Below are 21,645 nucleotides of genomic sequence, written 5' to 3' on the forward strand. Positions count from 1 at the left end.
TTCTGTGCTGCATAAACCACTGTCTCCTCAAATACCATGGTAGTTTAAGCGTTCAATGATTAACACAGAGTTACGAAACAATATCTAAAGAAATGCTTTAACAGTAAAAAGAAAAAAGTGATCTGTGGGACATGCTACATCATGATATGCAGATTTGCTGTATACAAAATAACTAATCTATGTAATTTAAGTTTTGGATTGAGATTCTCAAAAGCTTTAAGCATCAGCTTACCTATATAACCTTCAAGTTGAAGATAAAACACAGATTTCAAGGAAAATACAATCAGATCAAAGTTGTGTATTTTTTAAAGTCTTTAGAACTAAGCTGCAGTTTAGTGAGCAGCAGAACTTGATTTAAACAACAGTGTGACCTACATCAATCCAGTATTTTTTTCCCAAATGTATTAGTAATTTGTTATACTTTAGAACACTCACTTTCTACTTAACTCCATGGATCATTTCACAAGTGTAAATTCTTAGTTAACTCCTGGAACAACAATCCTTTAAATAATTATTTAGCAGATAAAGTTTGCCAAGGCACAGATGTCTTATATCTAAAATTGACTTATGCCCACAGGACACTATATTCCACCAATTTCAATGAAATGAAGGGTTCTGTGCATAAGCCTCTTTCGGGTATGAGGGCTTGTGTAGATGACTCTCCCCTAGATATGGCTACAGAGGATGTTACGGATCCAAATTACCTGTCACTACTCAGCAGCCAGAGACTACTTTCTCCACAGTTCTGCTGCCAGGAGGGACTGTATGAGCATTTCCTACCCTGCTTTGACTTCCCATCTAGGCATAGCAATAAACAACTGGATACAGTAACAACCATCAGCACAACAAATTAAGTATCCTCTGCCTTCCTCTACCAACTCCCAACACCAGACCAAAGCTAGCAAAACCAGATTATTTTGAGAAAGCACCAGTTCCTTTCAGCATATTGCAGTAATAGGTATCTATATAATTTATCCTTAAATATGTCACAAATTTGGATCCACTAGCCAATAATCTTGACTGGTTACCTAAGTGAGGAAGAGACAATCTAATAATTTCTGTAAGCTAGATTTGTTAAAAACTGTAACTTTTAAGGAACACAAATTTATAGTGAAAGAATAAGTTCCATTTAAAACCCAAAAGGTTACATAGCAATGCTGGTTGCTGCTAAAAGGACATTACTAAGGCCAAGAAGAATTAACACTAGTTGAGCAGAATTCCCCTATTGATACATGTACTCTTCCTTACTGTTCTTCAATCTGTATGATTAAGCACAGAGGAAAATGGCCAGAAAGCCATGATTGTGAACAAAGAAGTGAGGTCTGTTATAACTTTTGGAATATGAATACCTAGCTAACAGAAACATTGAATGCTTCTTTTCTCAGGCATGTGGAAGGAGAGAAGTCTCTACATTAAGACAGCAGGGGTGGAAAATAGATACGCAGTAGGTAGACTGAAAAGAACTATGGAAACAGTGTATCTGCTACTGTTAGTAAATAGTAGATTCTGCTTTAAACCCCCCCAAGATAATAAACATAATAAATAATTTAAATAAATACTTTTAGTAAGCAGGTCCTAACACTGCTTTTGTTTTGGTCTCTCCTTCCTTTTTCTGAACTAGTTTCTCAACATCTCCTGCTCTCAGCCTCTTCAACACATAACCACTCATATGCCATTTTGTCTCCCTCTCCTTCACTGCCTTTTGGATGTAAAAATGAATATTGACTATTTTTGGTTTGGTTTTTTTTTCCTCCCTCAAAGAACAGGTTTCAGGAAAGCCTGCCAGTGTCTTGCCCACACTAATATCCCTCAAAATCCTGCACCCCAAAATTCCTACGCTCCCTCCCCCTCTGCCTCCCATACTCCTCAGCCCACCCTTTTCCTCCCAATACCCCTGCTCTCAGGTGGTGCCAGGAACTCCCCCTTAATTCTAGTCTCAGCCTTGCCATTTTTATCTGGCTGCCCTTGGATTATGCCCGCACATTTCCTAACAGAATCATGGTTTCCTACAGGAAACAAGTTCCAAACAGCAAAGCTCCATGGTGCCTGTGTACTTTACTGGAAAGAAGAAACCCATCCCTATTCACAGTGCAAGCTCAGCTTGTCTCACAGTTGCTGCGACAACCTCCATTTAATCTCTGAGCCCAACCGGCTGAAAAAAATAGGATTATACGGCTAGATGGTGATCATTTTTTTGGAAAGTGAGAGAAGGTGATAAAAAAAGGCAGAAGCAAGATAGAATTTTCTTAAGGTTTCTAGTGTTCCCTCTTCCCCCTTGCTCCCTACCTTGAAAGCCTGATACACTGCATTCTCAGTTGTGTATTACTTTTAAGATAGTATACCGCTTTACAAAATTCTTTCATTTCAATAGTCAAAGCATGTCTCCTTGCAATAACTAAAAAAGCAACAACAGAACATCCTGAAGTATATAAAGAAAACATTTTCTACTACCAAATATTGTACCTGAGGAGGATGAAGATGCCAAGGAAGCTGAAGAGGAAGACTCAAGAGAACTGCTGAAGAGCGGATCCCATGCCAGGAGGTCACTGTTCCCCTTTCTATATTACAAGTTACAATTGGAATATAAATGAAAGATGTATATACTCATAAAAATCAAATGACAACTTCAGTCGTAGTTTGATAATAAATATAATAATATGATAAATAAATTTGATAAATTCTTCTTTATTAGTTAGTCTTTGCATCTGGAAATAAAAAGTACTTACAAATTGCAGGTCAAGGAACTGATTTACACAAAAGAAGACTATCTGAACTGACATTGTGGTGCAAGTTTGTGTGTGCACATACTTCATAATGTTGGTTAAATGACTGTCATTTTCAAGGAGACATATCTCTTAAAATCCATTTCTTTCAGTATATGCATACATAAGCAAGGTATACAGACCTGTCCAAATTTAGGGCTTGTAATCTGAAACACTTTACCAGGGAACACTATAACTGTCTTAATTATAATTTGAGATTTTAATTAAAACCCAGTATTTTATAATAATGTAATTATAAATATCGAGACAGATCACAATGAAGCAAATGTATTAGAAGAGGAAAACGAATAGAAATCTCCACTGTTACATAATTACTCCCTAACTTTTAAGATACAATAGATGCCCAACTTAAAATAGCAGTCAGCTGATATTTCCAATGAGTTTCCGAGTATTAGATCAAAACAAGACCAAATTTCTGCAAAATTGTATTTGGTAGAACTTTGAATTTAACTTACTCATTAGTTGGAGCAGAAAGCTTTGATTTTGTTAACTCTTCACCTAAGCAAAAGACACGGTATTATCACCAAAGCTGTGACACTCTAAAATAAAAATTCCAGCTTCATTATAAAAAGATAGTAAATATTAATGGTTGCAGTTCAAAACTAATTATGAAATATTAAAATGGAAAAGACAAAATACATTAGTTCCGATAATATAAATTCAGATACTCCTGAAAAACCTTCTACTAGGAGAGGACTACAAAGAGCAATGCATTTTGGGGGAAGTGCTGTTCACTTGAAATTTCTTCCTTAAATTACAGTTGACATAAATATTATTCTTCAGTAAATTTGGCTTGGTTTCCCACTGAAAAAAACCCTACAGGATAGAGACTAATGCTCTGTCCTCTATCTCCATGACCATGTTTGTGTTTGACTATAAAACAGAGAGAGTGTGCTTTTCTGGTTTGTGGATCATACTAAACTTGAGTGGGTAGAAGGGTTTTAAGAACTTGCACAGGATTCTTTTCCATGGGGTCCCCCCTTTGGCTCTTGGATGTGTTCCTCATTACTGTCACAGCCAGCCTCATCTGTTTCCCAGAATAGGGAACAGCTGAGTGTATAGAAAAAGAAGAGGTATCTAGAAATGACAAGAGGAATATTTTTTCCTATTTGAAATACAGATACTTAATAAGTTTCTTTCTTCAACAATTAAAAAACAATCTATTTTCATGCTCTGTTAAAAAACTAACATAAATAGACTAAAAGTTAAAGATTCACACTTACTGGATGAATTTTGATTCATTTGTGCCTGAAATGGGAAAAAAAAAAAAGAAAGGAATAAATTCTTCTACCAACTGTTAAATAAAATGCTTAACAGTCCCAGGGTTCTTATTTCAATTCAAATTCCTGTGAGATACTTTGCCTTCAGTGCCAGGCAAAACATTCTGAGCTTGCAGAAGGCCAGAACATGAGCCAGGACAGAGCAACCAGTGCACACCCACCAGAGCAGTAAGAAAAGGCAGGAATAAACACTGCAGAGCTGACAAAGGGAGCAGTATTACTAAACCCCTTTACAGGCTGGGGCAGTAAAATTAAACAGCTTATATATCACATGGTATACATGGAAAGAAACATTCCTAAGGTTTTCCCAATAACTCCCCTCACATACTACAGTGACTTGGTTTTAATCTAAAAATGTCAATTAAAAAGCCATTCTGTACTTACAGGACTGTGCCTCTGCTTTCAAAATGTGGCGGGGGGGAGGAGAGAAAAATCATCATTATTATTTTAATATGTTGTGCACAATATTTTCCTTAAAATCAGAGCCGTTCTTATTCTGATCTGAATATTTTACTAGCATACTTTAATACTATTTATTTATAGTATCACCTCATGGCATAAAAGGATCATTCTGTGGATTGGCATAATACATCAATAAAAGCTGCACTGTAAATGTTACATGTATCCACATTATATGATCTGTTTTAATGGTTTGTATATTATTGAGTACTAATTAGTAAACTATGTTAAAAGCTATGCTCAGCTAACTGCATGATGTATTCAAATATCTTGTGGTGGCAACAGCAGAAAGACAAAGACTGAGCATTCCCAAGACTCAAAGGAAAGTTAAAATCTGAGAAGGGAGAATTACTTAATGTTACACTGCAATAAAGTGTACCAAAGATGACCCTTGTGCACAAGAAAAAAAGAATCATTGAACTTGAACCTAGAATAAATTCTGAACATTAAAATATATGTTTACACTAAAGATTCTTTACCGCTTTTCTCTTCTATGCATTAAAAATACAAAGAACAAAATAACTTACAGATATTGCTGGAGAAAGAGTGATGTTCCCTATAGATACTTTTAATTCATCCAAGGAAGGCATGGTATATTGAGAGCTATTATTTGCCTGGACAGGTTTTATTTCTACATGGAACCTCCTGGGTTCATCATCTTCAGAGTCAGAATCACTGGATGAATAGAAATGGTTCTCTTTGGTATGTTTTTGTCAGTTAAGGTAGAAATACTTCAAATCCATCTGCTTAATCCATTTCATAATTACGCTTTACATAATGCTGATATTAAGTGAACACCACAGATAAACAATGTTGCCTAACCTCTTTGTGCACTTATATAGACATTTCAGATATATCCACTGTCCAAAATTCACAACTCAGAGTTAAAATTTAGTTTTTATAGTCCATTCATCTTCATAACGGTATTCTGTTCTGAAAGGCACTATGTCATATAACTGAACAACTGCATATTTGAAGGCATCAGGATAAATTAAAGATTCTTCAGTAGCAACACTTCTGCATGTTAAATTTATGATTTGTAAGACTCAACCAGGGATTCTAACACATGTATGAAAAACGTAGAAATCTTTTTAAACCAAGTGAAGGAAAGCCCTAGCCTTTTTAATTAGTGAAATGCCCACGGTACCTGTACCAAGCATTAACAGTAGAGGAAGCAGAAGCAGCAGCCATTATTATTTGCCCCTTTTGCAGAATGGCACTGAAAATTTTGCAGGAAAGAATGCCAGTTACACAGAAGATTGCACAGTAAACTGATCAATGTCAGCTGCTTAAAGCACTGTCATCCTTGGCAAAAAAGGAATCACAACAACAACTCAGTCCTCAAAATAAGCAAAATACACATAATAATTTAGCCTTGGTTCTTTATATGCACAGGAGCTGCACTGAACAAAAGCTCTGAAAGGCCTATGCCAAGTCTTAAAAGATGCATTTGTTTTGACAAGAAAGAATTTGAAATCTTTCCTCTATTTAAACATAAAAGTTCCATACCACCTAGGGGGAGCATACATATTCTATACCCTGCTTGTTATTTTCACTTGGAAATATGCTAGCCATTTGAATTAAATCTCTGCAAACTATTCCTTGACAAAGATTAGAACCTGAACCCTAAAGACATTCCAAATCCATTTCAACTGAACGAATCCCTGAGTCGTGGTGAGGAAAAAGTCAAATGTCTTCATCTTACAGCCCATCTGTCCCCCCAAATGGATCATATCTAGAAAAGAAAGCTTCAAAGACAAGTTGTTTTTCATTTCATCAAAAGATCTCTTGTCTTGAAAGTTATCACCAAGTTTCACGATTCATTTCCCACGAATCAGGCAGCTCTTGTAAGTGCTTTTTAAACACTTAAGACTGGACTTAAGACTGACTGCCATTATGATAAAATAATGTCCTCTAACAAATCATCTCAAAAGTTTCCACCAACATAATAAATATCTACTCTTGGAAGCTAAGGAAGGAAAAGAGGAAGGGAACTGATGAATTCCTGAATCTGATAAAAATCTTCAGAAGCTGAAGTACTACCTGGCTGATAGGGACTGCAAATCATTGAGCTTTTTCACTGAATGTATGGCCTTTTCTATTGTTTCACAACAAAAAGGATGATGTAGAAAAGGATGCCCAGATGAATCATTTACAAAGCATGAATGTTGTTCAGTCCTCTCTCCCTTTCATAAATTCATGCAAAGCATGAAATAATGACCCTCTCAGAACTGGATAAAAGTCTTTCACTTTTCTATCAGTTTTGTAAATAGGAGATAACACGAACTGCTTTTATCGGTATAGGAGTCTTCACTGGTGCCAACAGAGGCATATTCTGCAAAGTTGATGAAAACAGAGAAGCTATGATGATGGACTGGCCCACTTCAATGTACTGTTAACTGCTCAAAAGTTTTCACAATGTAAGGTAATTGCAAAGTGTAAGTTTACCATTTATCTACAGTAGCCAGAGAATTCAGTGAAAACATTTCAAAAAATGAGCTATCTTGCTTACATATTAGGCTTGCTTAGATCTACAGCAATTATTCCCAGCTCTTAAATAGAGCTTCCCTCTGTTTCTGATGGGAAGAAAAAAGAGGACAAGAATTTTTTCCTTCAAAGGAAGACCAGAGAAAAATCATGAGCCTCCACAAAAAATGACTCATAATGAAAATCTATTCTGCATATCAAAGTTATTATTAAAAAGACAATAAAAGCTAGAAGCACCAATTAGAAACAGCATGTGGACATTGGTAACAAAAATCCTATTTCTAGACTGCTGTAGCTCCCAGTCTTTTTAATGGTGTTATAAAAAAGTGGGAGGGTGCAGGTATAGAACAGATAATCACTCCGTATGCTTAAGAAAGATTTACAAACTTCACAAACTCTCTGAGAGCTTTTCAAGGAAAAAAATCTGCACGGTCACCTTAAAGCTTTTGTTCAGGCTTTTTTTTGGTTTTATTTTGGTCTTTTTACTTTCAGACAAAACCCATCCTCTTAAAGTTCCCAAGGCATTTGATCTAATCTTTAACATTTGCACACACACAAAATCTAAGACAGACAAAATTCTGTACATTTTGCAAAAGCTATGAACCTAAGAATACAAGGTTGCAACACAAACATGAATGTCATTCATCCTCCTTTACTTAACACTCAAATCAGTACTTCCTCTCTCCAAAGAACTGTAGTAACATCAAATAACTTGGCACAGTAATAGTGAAAAGGATATCCTGTGTTGCTTCTGGTTTAATGCTGTATCCTTCATCATCTACATCAGGAATGTTCTAAAAACAACAACAAAAATTATGATACTGACAAATAACTAAACCCCCATGTTTTTGCATCTGACTGAATTTTATATCACCGACAAATTAAAATTTGATTATAACAGCTCACGCAAGTCATTGTTATTCACCGTTAATTATTACAGTTATCTCAAGTTATGATCTGTAGTTCAGAAGTAGCATGACAAGATACCTTAGGAACAGAATACAACAAAACAACCTCCAAATTTCCTATGAAAACTGGCAAGTTTGAATGCATCTGCTTTTACTGGTACTCTATCAAAAGGGTCAGAAACCAACAGGCATTTTAGCTTTACCACTGAGTGTTAAATAAGCTACAATTCTCTTGGCCTCAAGTATTTTCCCAATTTCTACTTCTAATTCTCTCAGCTAAGTCACTGGAGGCTCTGATGGTGCCGGAGCAGTTTGACTAATAGAGATTTATACAGTATGGCTAAAATACACCTTGCTGTTATAAGTCATGAGATGTAACAAAATGACTTACACTGGAGACTTAAGTGGACTAGCAAGGAACCACTTGAGATACTCACTTTGAATAGCTTTTGAATTACAGAGCAAGATAAACATAAAAATGTAGTTGTCCCTCTATTCCTTTTACAGATACCACAAATGGGATGTCCGATATTTTACTAAGATTCTCCTCTATATAGCTCTCTAAATCTAGCACTTTTGAATTAAATGGAAGGAATTTAAACATAGATCAAACTTGCTGCTAAAAAGAGTAAGAAATACAATCTTGTACAGGAGATGTAATACTGTACCCAATTAAATAGCACATCAAACTAAGGCCAAAAAATAATCTTAATTATTTCAATTATTAAGCTCAAACTTTAAAAAATGGAACATATAGATGCAATTTCTTGAAATACTTGTAAGATCCAGACTTCACTGCTATTTGATTAAAAAAAAACAACCAACCAACCAACCAAAAAAACCTGAACAAAAAAAAGTAATAAGAGTAGGATCACACGGTCCAGTACCTTAGCTCTACTTGCTCAAATCAGGGTTCTTAGCTACGCTTGACCTCAGGCCGACCTTGTTTATATACCAAAAACCACTAATGAAACTTGACATCAAAGTAAACAGAACAAAAACATATAGCTAGAGGGTAGGTACATTTTCTTACAATACTACAACTTCTGAATTCTGAAATTATTTTAGTTGTCATATTAGGCAATTTTCAATAGATCAGGATCATTCATGGTTAAGATGAGTTGAAAACCAACAAAAATCTTTAAATATACAACATTTAGTTTTTCTTCCAGCTGGGCCATATATGTAAAGTATATTATTACTGGGCACACACAGCATGCACAACATAGCTGGCAAATCGTAATATTTTGATATAAAATTGTGAAAGAATACTTAGTTTGCAGAAGTTATTTTCATTGCGTTGTTTTTAATTTACTGCATAATCTCTAGGATAAAGTAAATCCTTAGAAAGCACTAAAATCTCAAAGTTCTTAAAGTATTAAATTTCTTTCTATTTTCATGTTAATTATTTCTGATCTTGCAAAGATATCTGAACCATCTATTCCTCAGCAATGGCACTTTACCATGTAGCCTGTATTCATAATTTCAGACAAAATGTCAAAGTTAATACATTCATAACAGAGATGGATGCTTTATAGCTTAAGTTCTGAACACAGGAACTGAAAAATTCCTTGCTTCTTTTCCAGCAGGCCTACATTACCACTTTTTTCTAACACTGTGCAGAAAACTTAAATTGTATTTCTTTTTTTTCTATTTCTAAAATTTAAATATATGCAATTTCAAACATCTGACACTACACAGTATATACAGAGTCAGAAATAATCCGCTTTGTATTTCCAGCTTTGTCAATGATTTACAATGATCTTGTACCAATTTATGATCATTCTTAAAACATCTTCTGCTTTCATTAATGAGATACTGAATTCATATTTTTGCGTAAACCAATAGAACGAAAGGGTGGAAGAGATACTTAGTGCACCTTTGTATTGACAAAGATAAATAGTGTCACATACAATCAAAACAGTACCTCAAAATCTTACAAGTTAAGTAGTAATTTCAAAATATTGTTCTCAATATTTTGAACAGGTGAACAGTTCTGCTTTCTGAAACATCAGAATTTTATTTACTAATTTACATTTTGTAACAGTGGTAGAGGATACAGCATTTTGAGAGATACATATTCACAAATCTGATGTTAATGAAGTCATTTACATTTACCTGACTAATTCTTACTCCCTCCTCCACACTCCTACAGTTACAGAACTATATGTTATGTCACGGATAACAGTGCATCTTCTAATATCAGGCACACCATACAGACAAGACCTGATTTGCCTACCATGCTGATCAGAGGAAAAAACCAAAACCTTCGTGTATACATCTGTTGGTTTAAGAAGTAGTTATTAATATGGTGGGGATGAAGGTCTGGTCTAGCCCCCTACCCAAACTTGTTACTTGTAGTCTTTTCAGTAAAAAAGCAGCTTAATATGGATGTGAATTGAACTCTGTGGAAGTAACTGGAAAGCCAGACTTCCTTGAAAGAAGGTTTCACATTCTCAGAAGTTCTGTTAAGCATACAACTATGAAAACCACAGTTTTCCCTGTGTTTGCAGATATTATACAAAATATTACTAATTAAGCTATTATACAGTTTTAAATATGCATTAAAAATTTAGGACTTATAACTGTCTTTGCGTTAGTATCTTCTGCAAACTTTCTAAGGTGAATAATTTTTTAAAGAAATAGAACATCAGGACATAATGTATAACAAAGTGAAACTGCCTATACAAAAAGCATGAGGACTAAGCATTCTATTGCCAAAACTTGTTTTTTGAGTTTTGGCGAATACTTTGTCTCAGTTTCCTTGCTCTGTCCCATCTGTCGTCCAAAAGCAATGGAAGAAGCCACACCATTACCATGTCATTAGTTCCTCTGGGCAACGTACAAAGGACAAGAGAAGAACGTTTGGAGCATATTGCAGTCTAGCTACTTCATTTGGCCCTTCCTCAGCAACATTTGCACTGCTAGTTGTCAGTCAAGAAGCAAAGAATCTTCACTACGCTTCAGCTTGATTTCTGTCTATTTTCTCCTGGTATATATCTACAGTGGTTATGAGAGCTCCTTATCAAGTTTTCCTCAGGGTATGCTTCAGGATACAGGGCAGCTGAACAGCTCACTGTTTCTTTTTCTGCTGGATGAACTTTCTACCATTTTACTGAACTGGACTGACTCACTTCCTGTAATCCAGATGAGGACCGACGTGAACTCAAATAAGCAGTGGAAGCTCATAGCCTGGAACAAGAGGAAAAAGAGCCTCTCCACTTTTGATATATTTGAGATGTAAATTTGACTCAGGTATATCCTTAGGTTAAGACAGAGGTATTACATATTATCAGCCTCCTCTCCTTAGGGTGCCTATTAATCCAAAAGACATGGAAGAAGAGAATAGCCAGCCCATTTCTTCTATTGCCAGAGATGCAGTAAGAAAGAAAAAAAAGTATTCAAAGTGCTCCTGTCTTGTGCTGCGACTACAAAGCCTCACACCCTGTATCAATGGCAGCTATTCAAAACATGCCAGAACTAAACATTACAAAATGCAAATAAAGAAAAACATTTGATTTTCACTAAATATAATGTTACACTTGTGTTACACTAATTAAGAGTTTGGTGGTTCCAAATTCAATCAGTGCCCAGCAATAAAAATGGCGTATAATTCTACAGAACCATAATTATGCTACACTCGTGTGTAAAGAGGTTAATGAAAAGTTTTGGATGCCTCAATATATTTGTTCGCATTCCAGTTTCCTATGAAAAAAGTTTCAGCATTATGTTCTGTGCATCTGTGGCTCCCTTCTTAATTACTTTTGAACATACTGGACAATTTCAAATGGATTTGACAGACAGAACAGAGGACTCAAAGATAATTACATTACTACAGTCTTCATGAAAATAGGCAGTCAAGTAGAAGAAGGAGATCTGCAAGTATCCCAACCAAGGGAAGGGTTGCAATCCAAATTCAGATCTTACTAGACACAAGTGGAACCTTGTAAATGCTTCCTCAAAAAAAAAAAAAAAAAGCTTCTACTAGAGCTCATATCTTCCTATAGACCATCCCTAGAGACATGGCAAACCCATGGGAAACATGACAATTAATTAGTTCTGCCTTTAGAAAAACTTTCTAAAGATAAGAAACACATGCATAGAGCCAGACTTCAGTTATCTCTTTCTAGTGTACACACAGTTAACTTTCTACTTTCCTAATTGTCGAGGCTTAGCTTAATGGAAGTTACATGTGTAGACTGACATATTAGCAACACAGGAATTTTAAATCTCACAACATACTGTCATCTATATTTAAACAGAGACTGCTTATTGAAGTGGTCAACCTTTTTAACAAATACCAGTCCTCAGTTCACAGCTGCCTTCCTGCTCATGAGCATATAAAACCTCTTATAGCAGTTACAAAACATTATTGATAGGAATTAACAATTTATTCAAATGCATCACATTTTCCGATATATATATAATCTGGCAGCTACAAAAAGTACGAGCATAAGCAGATGGTTTGCCACAGATAAACTTGAGAACTTCCATGCCAGTACAAAAGACGTTTTTTAGGACCATGCCACTGTTTTGCTTTCTGGAAACAGAGAATACAAGTTCGAACACACTGAATTATACATTTTGGACTAGTGAGAAGGCCCTAATAGTATTGACTACACACTGCATGTTCAAAGATCCACAATATCACGTAGAACTGGCAGCTAAAGTATTGAAGTCAGTTCTTACTGGATCCATAACTTCTAAAATTTCAGTACAATTACTTCAGTGCTTATAGTTATAAATAATTGTAGAGTTGTTACTTCTTACGTTCCTTTCACACAGTTAAAATTCTTGACAAATAAACAAAAGCTACCTTTTAAAAAAAGATCATGTTAATAATATAAAAGCCAGTCAGAGACTGTCTGTGAGTGACCAAAATCATAACTGGGACACCTTAAATAAGTTGAATTTTCTGAGGGCTGGTCCTCAATATTTTCTAGCAATTAAACACAAATGATAATTGCTTTCAATTTTTGTTTTGCAATAATACTTTTCCAAGTTCAATTGTTTGAAATGTGTAATTTATTGCAAAGATCCATAAAAACCAAATCCTCATAGAGATAACAATATAGATGGTTATAACTATTTAGATCAAGTTTGAAAAATTAAACAGAAAGGAAATCTTAGAGTAAAAGACAAGAAAAATGAAACACATTTGAAATGGGACCTTCCAGAAGAGGACACCAACCTTAAAATGTAAAAGTACTCTGGGGTGCTTGTTTGTAAGGGGTGAAATGAATTTCACCTATGGCATGCTGCATCGTTTTTCACAAGAATGACAGTAATGCCTTCTGCTATTAAAGCATTCTACCATTCAGAACAGTACTGTTGCTTGTAAAAAGCAAGAAAAAATGATAAATCAAATTTTAAATTCCAAATACAGTCATAAAATATTGGGCATTTAAAAAAAAAAAAAAGAGAATGTAACGAAAATATCAGTTTTGTTGTTAGACACTATGAAAGTTAGGACTTTTTTTTAACCAAACAGAAATTAGATCTAGACAGAACAATTAACTTAGATGATCATATGGTGTGCCTCATGCAACCAGAAAGAATGTCAGACACATTTACAGTTGAATTTTTTTAACTAATTATTTTTTAAAAAAGTAAAGACCAAAACAAGCAATGAAGAAAATAAACATTGCAAGTCAAACTCAGTTGAGGTTCACGCCAGTGACTCAACCTGAACTGTCAAAAGATATTATTTCCATGAAAAGCCTGATAATTATAGGGATAATTCTAAAGTTACTTTACTTTAAATGTATCCAAGAAAAGAAATTTGCTCTAAATCAAGATGACTTTGCACAGGATAACATAACTGTCTCAATGATGCTTACGAGGCTATTCTTACACATATACTTCTATTATGTGGCAAAACTTACTTTTCCTTGTTTAGAAGAATGGTTCTACTAGATTTTTTAAACCAAGTTTCTCAAAAGAAATTTTAATATTAGGTGCTAGAACTTCCAGATATTAAACACAAAGAAGAAAATCCACAAAACAGGTGAACTTGGAAACTTAAGATGTTTAATATAATTGGCACCTAAAGAAATGAACTGAAATACAAATCACCCTACAGAAAACCATTTAAATTTTTCTGTATATTACTCCCTGCTATAGTTATAGGGAGTTGCAATCTCTGTTACATACAATTCAAGGCAACATACATGTTTAAATAAAAAGAAAAGGCTCAATTAAGGAAATAAAAAAGCATTAACATAGCAATTTAATTTGCAACTGTCACTTATTTGAATTTAATAAAATTGTAAGACATATCATGGATCATACTGACAGCACTGAAAAACAGGCCATCAATAAAGTTAACCTAGAGATACTGCATTTAAAGCCATATTTTAAAAAGTATATTCCTACACTCTATTGACAGAGATAAAGCAGAACCCCATTGATATTAGATGGATTTCTCAAAGGAAACAGTAGTAAGCAGAGGAATATGATGATGCAAAGTTGGGTCCACAATAAACTGAACTTTTTTCTTAATTAGAATCTATTAGCCAAGCAATTTAAACTATTAACTTGAAAAATAAAGTAGCAAATACTTGCAGTAAAAACACCTTGTTTAAAACTTACAATTGTTAGGAAATATAAATGTCGTATTACTGACACATATTTTATATATTGCTGAAGATTATGTACTGAGCAAAATTAACACTTCAACTATGTTAACAAAATACTAAATCCTCTTCAGATAAATAATGCATTGCAGGGACTTGATATAAGTTAAGTTTCATCGAACTGTAGTGCTTGACAATATTAGCATATGCATTTGTTTTGGAAATCAGTCTACTTACAACTGAGTCTGCGTCTGGACACTCCCTATTAAAAAAAAAGAAAATATACAATTATAAAACACACAATTTATTTTATTCATATAGTTCTGGTACTTCCTTTAGTATTTTCAATTATTTTGAAACATTGCATTTGACCCTTTTGCCTCTCAGACTGCAAAAGTTTTCATTATAAATAATCCACATTCAAATGAATCAGATTTAAATAAAAGCTGGAAGTTTATGCTCAAAACACCGCAGGAGGAAAAACTCAAAAGAAATGCTGAAAAAGCAAACTTGTATCAAAGATATCAAAGTGTGTGTGTGTGTGTGTGTGTGTATAAAATCAAGGAGTACCACACTGTATTCTGGATGAATATACTTTAAGAGTCAGCTCTCTGTGTTTGACGTGCACAATAAGTAGAAGTCACCAATCCTAATGAAATAGTCCACATGCAGTTGCAAAACATTTTGGACAATAACCAGCTTGCAAAGAAATTAAGACTGTTCTTAGAGGAATTCACAGCTTCCCTCTTTTGGAATTTCATTCTTAGTTCACATTTGTCAAGCACAGTTGCAGTCAAGCACTAGAATATGCCGGAAAAAATAAGCACTTAAAAAAAAAAAAAAAAGTCATCAGCAGAAAGGCAGTGATTGCAAGTACAATATTCACAAATGTTATATTTTTCCACTATAACTTCGATTTAAGCAGTAGTATTAAAAAAACCCAAAACCTGACACTGATTCTCTCTGATCTCTGCAACAAGCAGAAGCAATTAGATTTACAGAACATGGGAATACTTGAGTAGCATACAAGTCCTCTCTAATTTGCATTCTGACAAATAAAGCTGTAAGTGCCAGTGTAACTGAACAAGAGTGGTTTTATATAATCAAACTGAACATCCTAAACATGTACTTACAGAAAAAAGAGGAAAAAAAAATCAAATTATTGTAATCTAAATCATTTTCTCTGAAAAGCTAAATGGGTCAAATGTAAAAACTACAATGTCTTTAAATACAGGTATGAAAACTTGCTAACATGGAAACATTATTATGAAATTCAGTACAGCCTGTCAAGGAATTGACAGTGAGATGAAGGATCCTGTCTCCTCTGAAAGGCCTTACACAAAAGAAAACATGTGACCAAGTTTCTAATTGACTTACGTCTTATCTCCCTCTGCTGGCTAAACTGAATTCATAACAATAGAAAGAGCTATTTTAAAAGCTGTTTTACAGCTCCAAGAGACAAAGTATTAGACCTCTCTCAAAAGATGTAGCAAACAGATTTTCTGACATGTGGTTTTAAAAAGTGTCTATACTCAAACAAGACAACCTGAATTTAAGAAATTAAGAAATGTGAAAGATGTGAGGCAAAGGACAATGAAAGTAATTTAGGCCGTAATGAAGATTTTAAAAATTAGTGAGCTAATAGATCTCAAAAAGTAACAGCAGATCTAGTATCATTCCAAGGAGCACCAACAGCACCTCCCAGGATCCATTCACAAGACAAAAAGGAAAACTCAATAGTTTGCAAATGCTGGTGAAGTGGAATATGAGGACATCAGGTTTTAGACAGATGTGCTTTTACATCACTACATGCATGATCTTTCTTTTAACATTAAAGAACTAGGTCATGCTTCTAGTATAGGGTAACATTTCAGGAAATGGGGATTCTGTAAGAAAATTTAAGATTTAAGGATTGTAGATAAAAAACTAAAACAACCAAATAATGCAAAGCAGTGGTTAGGAAAAGAAGTTAGCAACATGTAATAGAATATATTGTGTATGGTATTTCCCTGTGTAAAACCATTACTAGACACTACATCCAGTTTAGGTGTCAACATGATAAACTGAAAAGCCTACAAACCATGAGAGTTTTTCAGGATGTGGAAAGCCTGCCCTACACGAATTAAATAAGCTTACAGCCTAATTTAACAAGAGATTAAGAAAGGACTTGACCTCTATGTGCAGAGAAGTTTCTGATGATACAGAGTTTTATCATCTATAACAGGATCATCAGCTGAAGATGAAAGACAAAATTTAGACTAGCAATAAAATTTTTTAAAGAGATCATAAATAACTATTAGAATATTTTACTTAAGCACATAACAAATCCTCTGTTACTTATTTGAGATATTCTAGTTCATTTAGAAGTTATGGATTAATGCAAGAATCTCTGTAAAAGCCTATCATACGTGTTACATAGAAGGTCAATATCATACTGTCATACTTCTTTCTTTCTGACCTCAGAATCTATTCATTTTTGTATTGTGTGTAAATATAGAAAAAAAAAAAATAATACAAATCAAATTTCAGTCCAACTTGTTGAAAGCAAGACAAATTCTCTTCCCATTTCAGAGTAGCTGAGCTGATTTATAGTTTCTGATGACATCATTGTGCCATGAAAAACAAAATTTTTTCTAGAAGGAGACACTGATATTATCTTTCAACATTAAATAAAATGTCTTTGGGAAAAAGCAGCTTTTATAAAAGTATTCAGATACTACAATGGATAAGCATACAAAGGTAGAAAGTGTTTCAAATAGGGCAGAAGCCAGTTTTCAGCCCTCAGTGCCTAAGAAAACTTTCTTTCTGTCACAGGTTAAAGAAAAACATGATCTCTGAGTAAGGATACATTGAGTCATACACCTGAGTTAATTTGGAGTTTCCAGGCCCTTACTGGCTTCAGCAAACTACTGTTAAAAGTTCTAAATCTTTGCTGGGGCCAGATTACATTCTGCCAAAGAATGGATGGAAGGAGATGCTGGTTTGCAAGGAGGCTTATAACATACATGACGTGAGATTCACTTGAGTAATAACCCACGTGGTGGCTAAATAATTATTTTGTTGGACAAGAAAAGCTGACACTACTCAATACTATCGAAATGTCTTCTTTGCAATTATGTAAATGCAAGACACGGCAAATGATTGAACATAGTTTTTTTGCTGCTATTTGATACTGCAACTGTTTTGCATCCACAAATATAATGAAATAATTATAAAATTTTAATTTAATTATTTTAAACGAAAAATATTTCTTTGTAACAAAATAGTATTCTCAGATTACTGCTGACCAAAATCACACTATATATTACACTTCTCTCACCATTTACTCCAGCTTGATAAAGTACAGAAGAGAGGGTGGAGGAAAGACTAAATCACAGAAGGAACAGAAATATAGAGGAAAGACTTAAAAAAACACCTTGGAGCCCTAAAGGCATCATGACAGAGAGAAGAAAAAGCTGGTTTAGAAGTGTATCACTGTTAAAATTAAACACCGAAAGAAAAATAGCTATGAGGCATGCTGTATATGCAAATAGTTAGCACCTGCAGTTCTTAGGTCATTAATTTTTCAGTGTTACATTAAAAACTAAGGATAATAAAAATTTTTAAAAGTAATTTTAAAAAGTATGTATGCACATGTTGCCTCTGAGAATATTTCTACATTGTTAAGTTTGCCAAATTGTAAGATATTTTCTGTTGAATTGAATACATCTATTGAGAAAACACATGTAGAAATTATGAAAAAAATACATTGGAATATAGTGACCATAACTACTAATACACAGGCTGTGACCAATCCATCTAAAGAACTTTTATTCAAACTCACTTTCTGGAGAGTTTTAACTCCTGGGAGACAGGGCACATGCAATGAATATGGCAAAGGGTATAGCTGGGACATCAGTCATGAGTTAGAATGATGGTCTTTCTGAAATGAGTGTGCACATGATGTACTGAAAAAACACTCAAATTTTTCTGTCCTTCGATACTGTATAAAAGTGTTTTTCTAGTAAAAAAATAACTGAAGCTTCAATTCTGCAAACACAGGCATCCAGTAATTTTTCCATGTACAGAGCTATTATTTCATTATGAGTCCACACGAGAATCGCATTATCTACAATGTTCAAACGTAGAACAAGGGAGAACTACTTACCTATGCACAGGAAAGAATGAAGCATGAGTAGACTACTATGAATATATTTACATTATTTCCTTAAAACCCTTACTTATAAAAATCTTTAATAGCTGTGATGTTGTCATATTCATAGCATTTCTCTACACTTCCGTTATAAACCCATTTTTTTGTTAAACATCAGCTAACATTTATCCCCATACTTTTACTAGTTCTCATACAAGACAAGGCTTCAAGATGGAAATATACTTACACAGATTCAGTATCTTTTTCTTTTTTCATTATTCCTGATAAACCAAAAGGCTTCCTCTTCCGTGGTTTTATCCCTATGGAACAAACACTTTTCATTTAAAGATCAAAGAGATAAGTACATATTTAGCCACGTCAAATGCGTGTGCATACCAATACCAATACAATTTTAATGCTGCCACAGGTGATACAAAAATCTAACAGATGAGATAGGTATAGAGCCAAACTTAGGGAACATTATTCAAATTTGTTAAGTAAGATACTATCCAGGACACATACCAATCAAAAAATTAAATTAAAATATGGTTGAAAACATTAATAACATAAGTCCTTATAAAACTGATTTGCATTGTACATCCAACTTTCCAAGCCGGGTATGCAGACTGTCACTTTTTTTAATAGAAAATGAGTGTACTGCCAGTTTTGAGGAAAGGGACTCCGCTCACAAACTCAACAGGTGCTATTGCTCCTGCCGATCCCGAATAGCCAATACACTTGGATCAGAAACTGAACCCTGCCTCTCCCAGCTACTGCAGTTCAACACCCTGCTATTTTCCTGCATGTTCCCATTAGCTGCAAGCCCCTGTCTCTCCTAAGAAGTAGGATCTTGGTCCTGTAAAAAAAAGAGAACATCTCTTGGCTTTCCAGCTGATGCTGAGTCCATGATTTTCCAGTGTTGTAGCCAGCTCGAAGGCTGGCTCTCACTGAGTCTGGAATCATGCCTCCCCCTGTGTCGTTTCTTCCCCGTTTTTAGCACTGGATACATGTAGCTATAGTACAGGAAAAAAAGCTTGCTTTCATACCCATTTAATGTACTAAAATTAAAATACATTTAAATATTCCATCAGACCTGCTGTCATGTGTGCCTCTCTCCCTGATTTTTGATGAAGCAGACTGCCAAACAAAATGACTTGAGTGCAAGCATCTGATCCAACTAGCCTACAAATTTGTTTTGATATATACTACTGACAGCATGCTTTTGACCAAAACGGTGGAAATAATTTGGTTTCCAAAATTTAACAACTGACACTTCAAGCACATAATTAAAAAAAAATCATTATATTCCACTTTACAGAAATACATTATACAGCACATAAGGAATCCCTCCACTCTTAGAAATTTTCAGGGCTAAATAACTCAAAACTTTTCAAACTAAGTAGCTGTAAACTCAGCCATATCTTATATTCTAATAGAGACAGAGTTTGCTCCAAAATTATTTTTAAATGCTAGTCTGGACTTTATTTTCTTTCTGTGCCTTATGCAGCCCAAAACAATGCCAAATGGAGTATGAGAGTAGTTTCTGAACATGGATCCTCTCTGCTTCAGTCAAAAAGATTTTAAGTCTCAGCTGCAATCTTGGCAACTTCTAAGTTGTCGGCTGCTATAGCTATACTGTCAACTCCTCTGTCCCAAAAGTAAATACATAGCTTATGCAAATAAAGAAGCTCTTAACCACTTAAAAAAAAAAATCCCCTAAGCAAAATAAGCTATGCCAACAAAGAAAGGCTTTGTGACCATAACACTGCATTAGACTTGGTGTAACTAACATGATAACAATGGAAAGACCCTGAGCCATGTTTTGACATTTGTAAATTAAGTTACAACACAGCCATAAGTGAACCAAATCCAAAGCTCTGCAAAGACAGGGTCTTAGCCAAAGTATGACTATAAAAAATATTAAAATTCTCTGATCTTTGTGCATTAGGCTTATAAAGTATCACAGGTCTTATTATTGAAATTCATTTCCCAAAAGAAAAACTGCTTTTTAGTCTACTGGAGTACTTTAAAGTTATACAGATTCACACACTGAATAACCCTTCACTCCACAGTTTCAGGTCCTTACCTACAGCATTCTTAACATAAATAACTATGCTACAACAACTCACCTTCAACTGCAGTGGATGTGTTACATTCTTCAAATTCAATAGGGCCTTAAAGAAATGACAATGATGATAAACATTAGGTCAAATTTAATCTAAGATATTTTAACAACTATTAATATTTCCTGAAAATACTAGATAATCTAATTACAAATTTAGGTGGTAATGGAAAAGCACAATTACCCTGCCAATGGTCAGATTGCAAAATCATACGTGTACAGCAAATCATTAAGTATTTTCACTCTTTCATACTGAAAAATTAAAATACTGGTGCACACTGTCTAAATACAATTCAATTGCGTATGTTATTACAACCACATGAAACATCTCTAATTGGTGTCCTCTTCTCATTCAAAATTGCATCTTTAATATAGTATCAGTGTAAACTTTTCAACTTATCTTCTTTTAATGAACAAGAGCTACATAAAGAAAAATCAAAAGGGAAGAAAGCACAGCTATAGCCCTAATTTTGAGATTCACACTTTTGCTAACTCTGTATTGTTAGTTCTTCTGTTTCCTCTTCATAGCCAATTACCTAGACAGTTAAAAGTGGCATGCAGAATCTTAAACATAGCAATAAAGAAGATAAAAAACTTTAAAAAAATCATTAATACTAAACAGGACAAAAAAAGCAGAGAACACTAGTTATGTGCTGTACCTAAATAAATTCATTATAATGGCTTTCCATTACAGTTGACACAAGGTAACAGTCAATTGTCCCTAACCCTCATTCCTTCAATCTGGCCAGGTCTAGAATTAATTTAACCCCACTATGAGCCATTTTAGGGAGCAAATGTGCAAAAAACCACTGAATATACATAGGACCTTTTTCAGGGAATGGCAGAATCACACCAGCACTTGTGCAAGTGCAAAGAAAACAGCCCGTGCAGGCAGGCAC

At 34.4% G+C, this 21,645-nt stretch overlaps 1 protein-coding gene across 5 annotated transcripts in view; it reads right to left on the bottom strand.

Annotated features, from left to right (window-relative positions):
• Positions 1-21,645, bottom strand: part of FCHO2 (FCH and mu domain containing endocytic adaptor 2) — a 96,262-nt gene that overhangs the window by 23,539 nt on the left and 51,078 nt on the right. For 4 of the 5 annotated variants that reach the window (XM_069776009.1, XM_069776012.1, XM_069776011.1 and 1 more), the window contains exons 9-16: positions 20,754-20,798; positions 18,872-18,944; positions 14,730-14,754; positions 7,746-7,803; positions 5,038-5,225; positions 4,007-4,031; positions 3,239-3,281; positions 2,464-2,558 (exon numbers count right to left, since the gene is read on the bottom strand). In XM_069776009.1, coding sequence (XP_069632110.1) covers positions 2,464-2,558; positions 3,239-3,281; positions 4,007-4,031; positions 5,038-5,225; positions 7,746-7,803; positions 14,730-14,754; positions 18,872-18,944; positions 20,754-20,798 — 552 coding nt within the window. The remainder of the gene's footprint in view (positions 1-2,463; positions 2,559-3,238; positions 3,282-4,006; positions 4,032-5,037; positions 5,226-7,745; positions 7,804-14,729; positions 14,755-18,871; positions 18,945-20,753; positions 20,799-21,645) is intronic. The other variant, XM_069776010.1, reaches the window with a different exon arrangement.

This window comes from Haliaeetus albicilla, chromosome Z, assembly GCF_947461875.1.
Source record: "Haliaeetus albicilla chromosome Z, bHalAlb1.1, whole genome shotgun sequence".
In the NCBI taxonomy this organism is placed as follows: Eukaryota; Metazoa; Chordata; class Aves; order Accipitriformes; family Accipitridae; genus Haliaeetus; species Haliaeetus albicilla.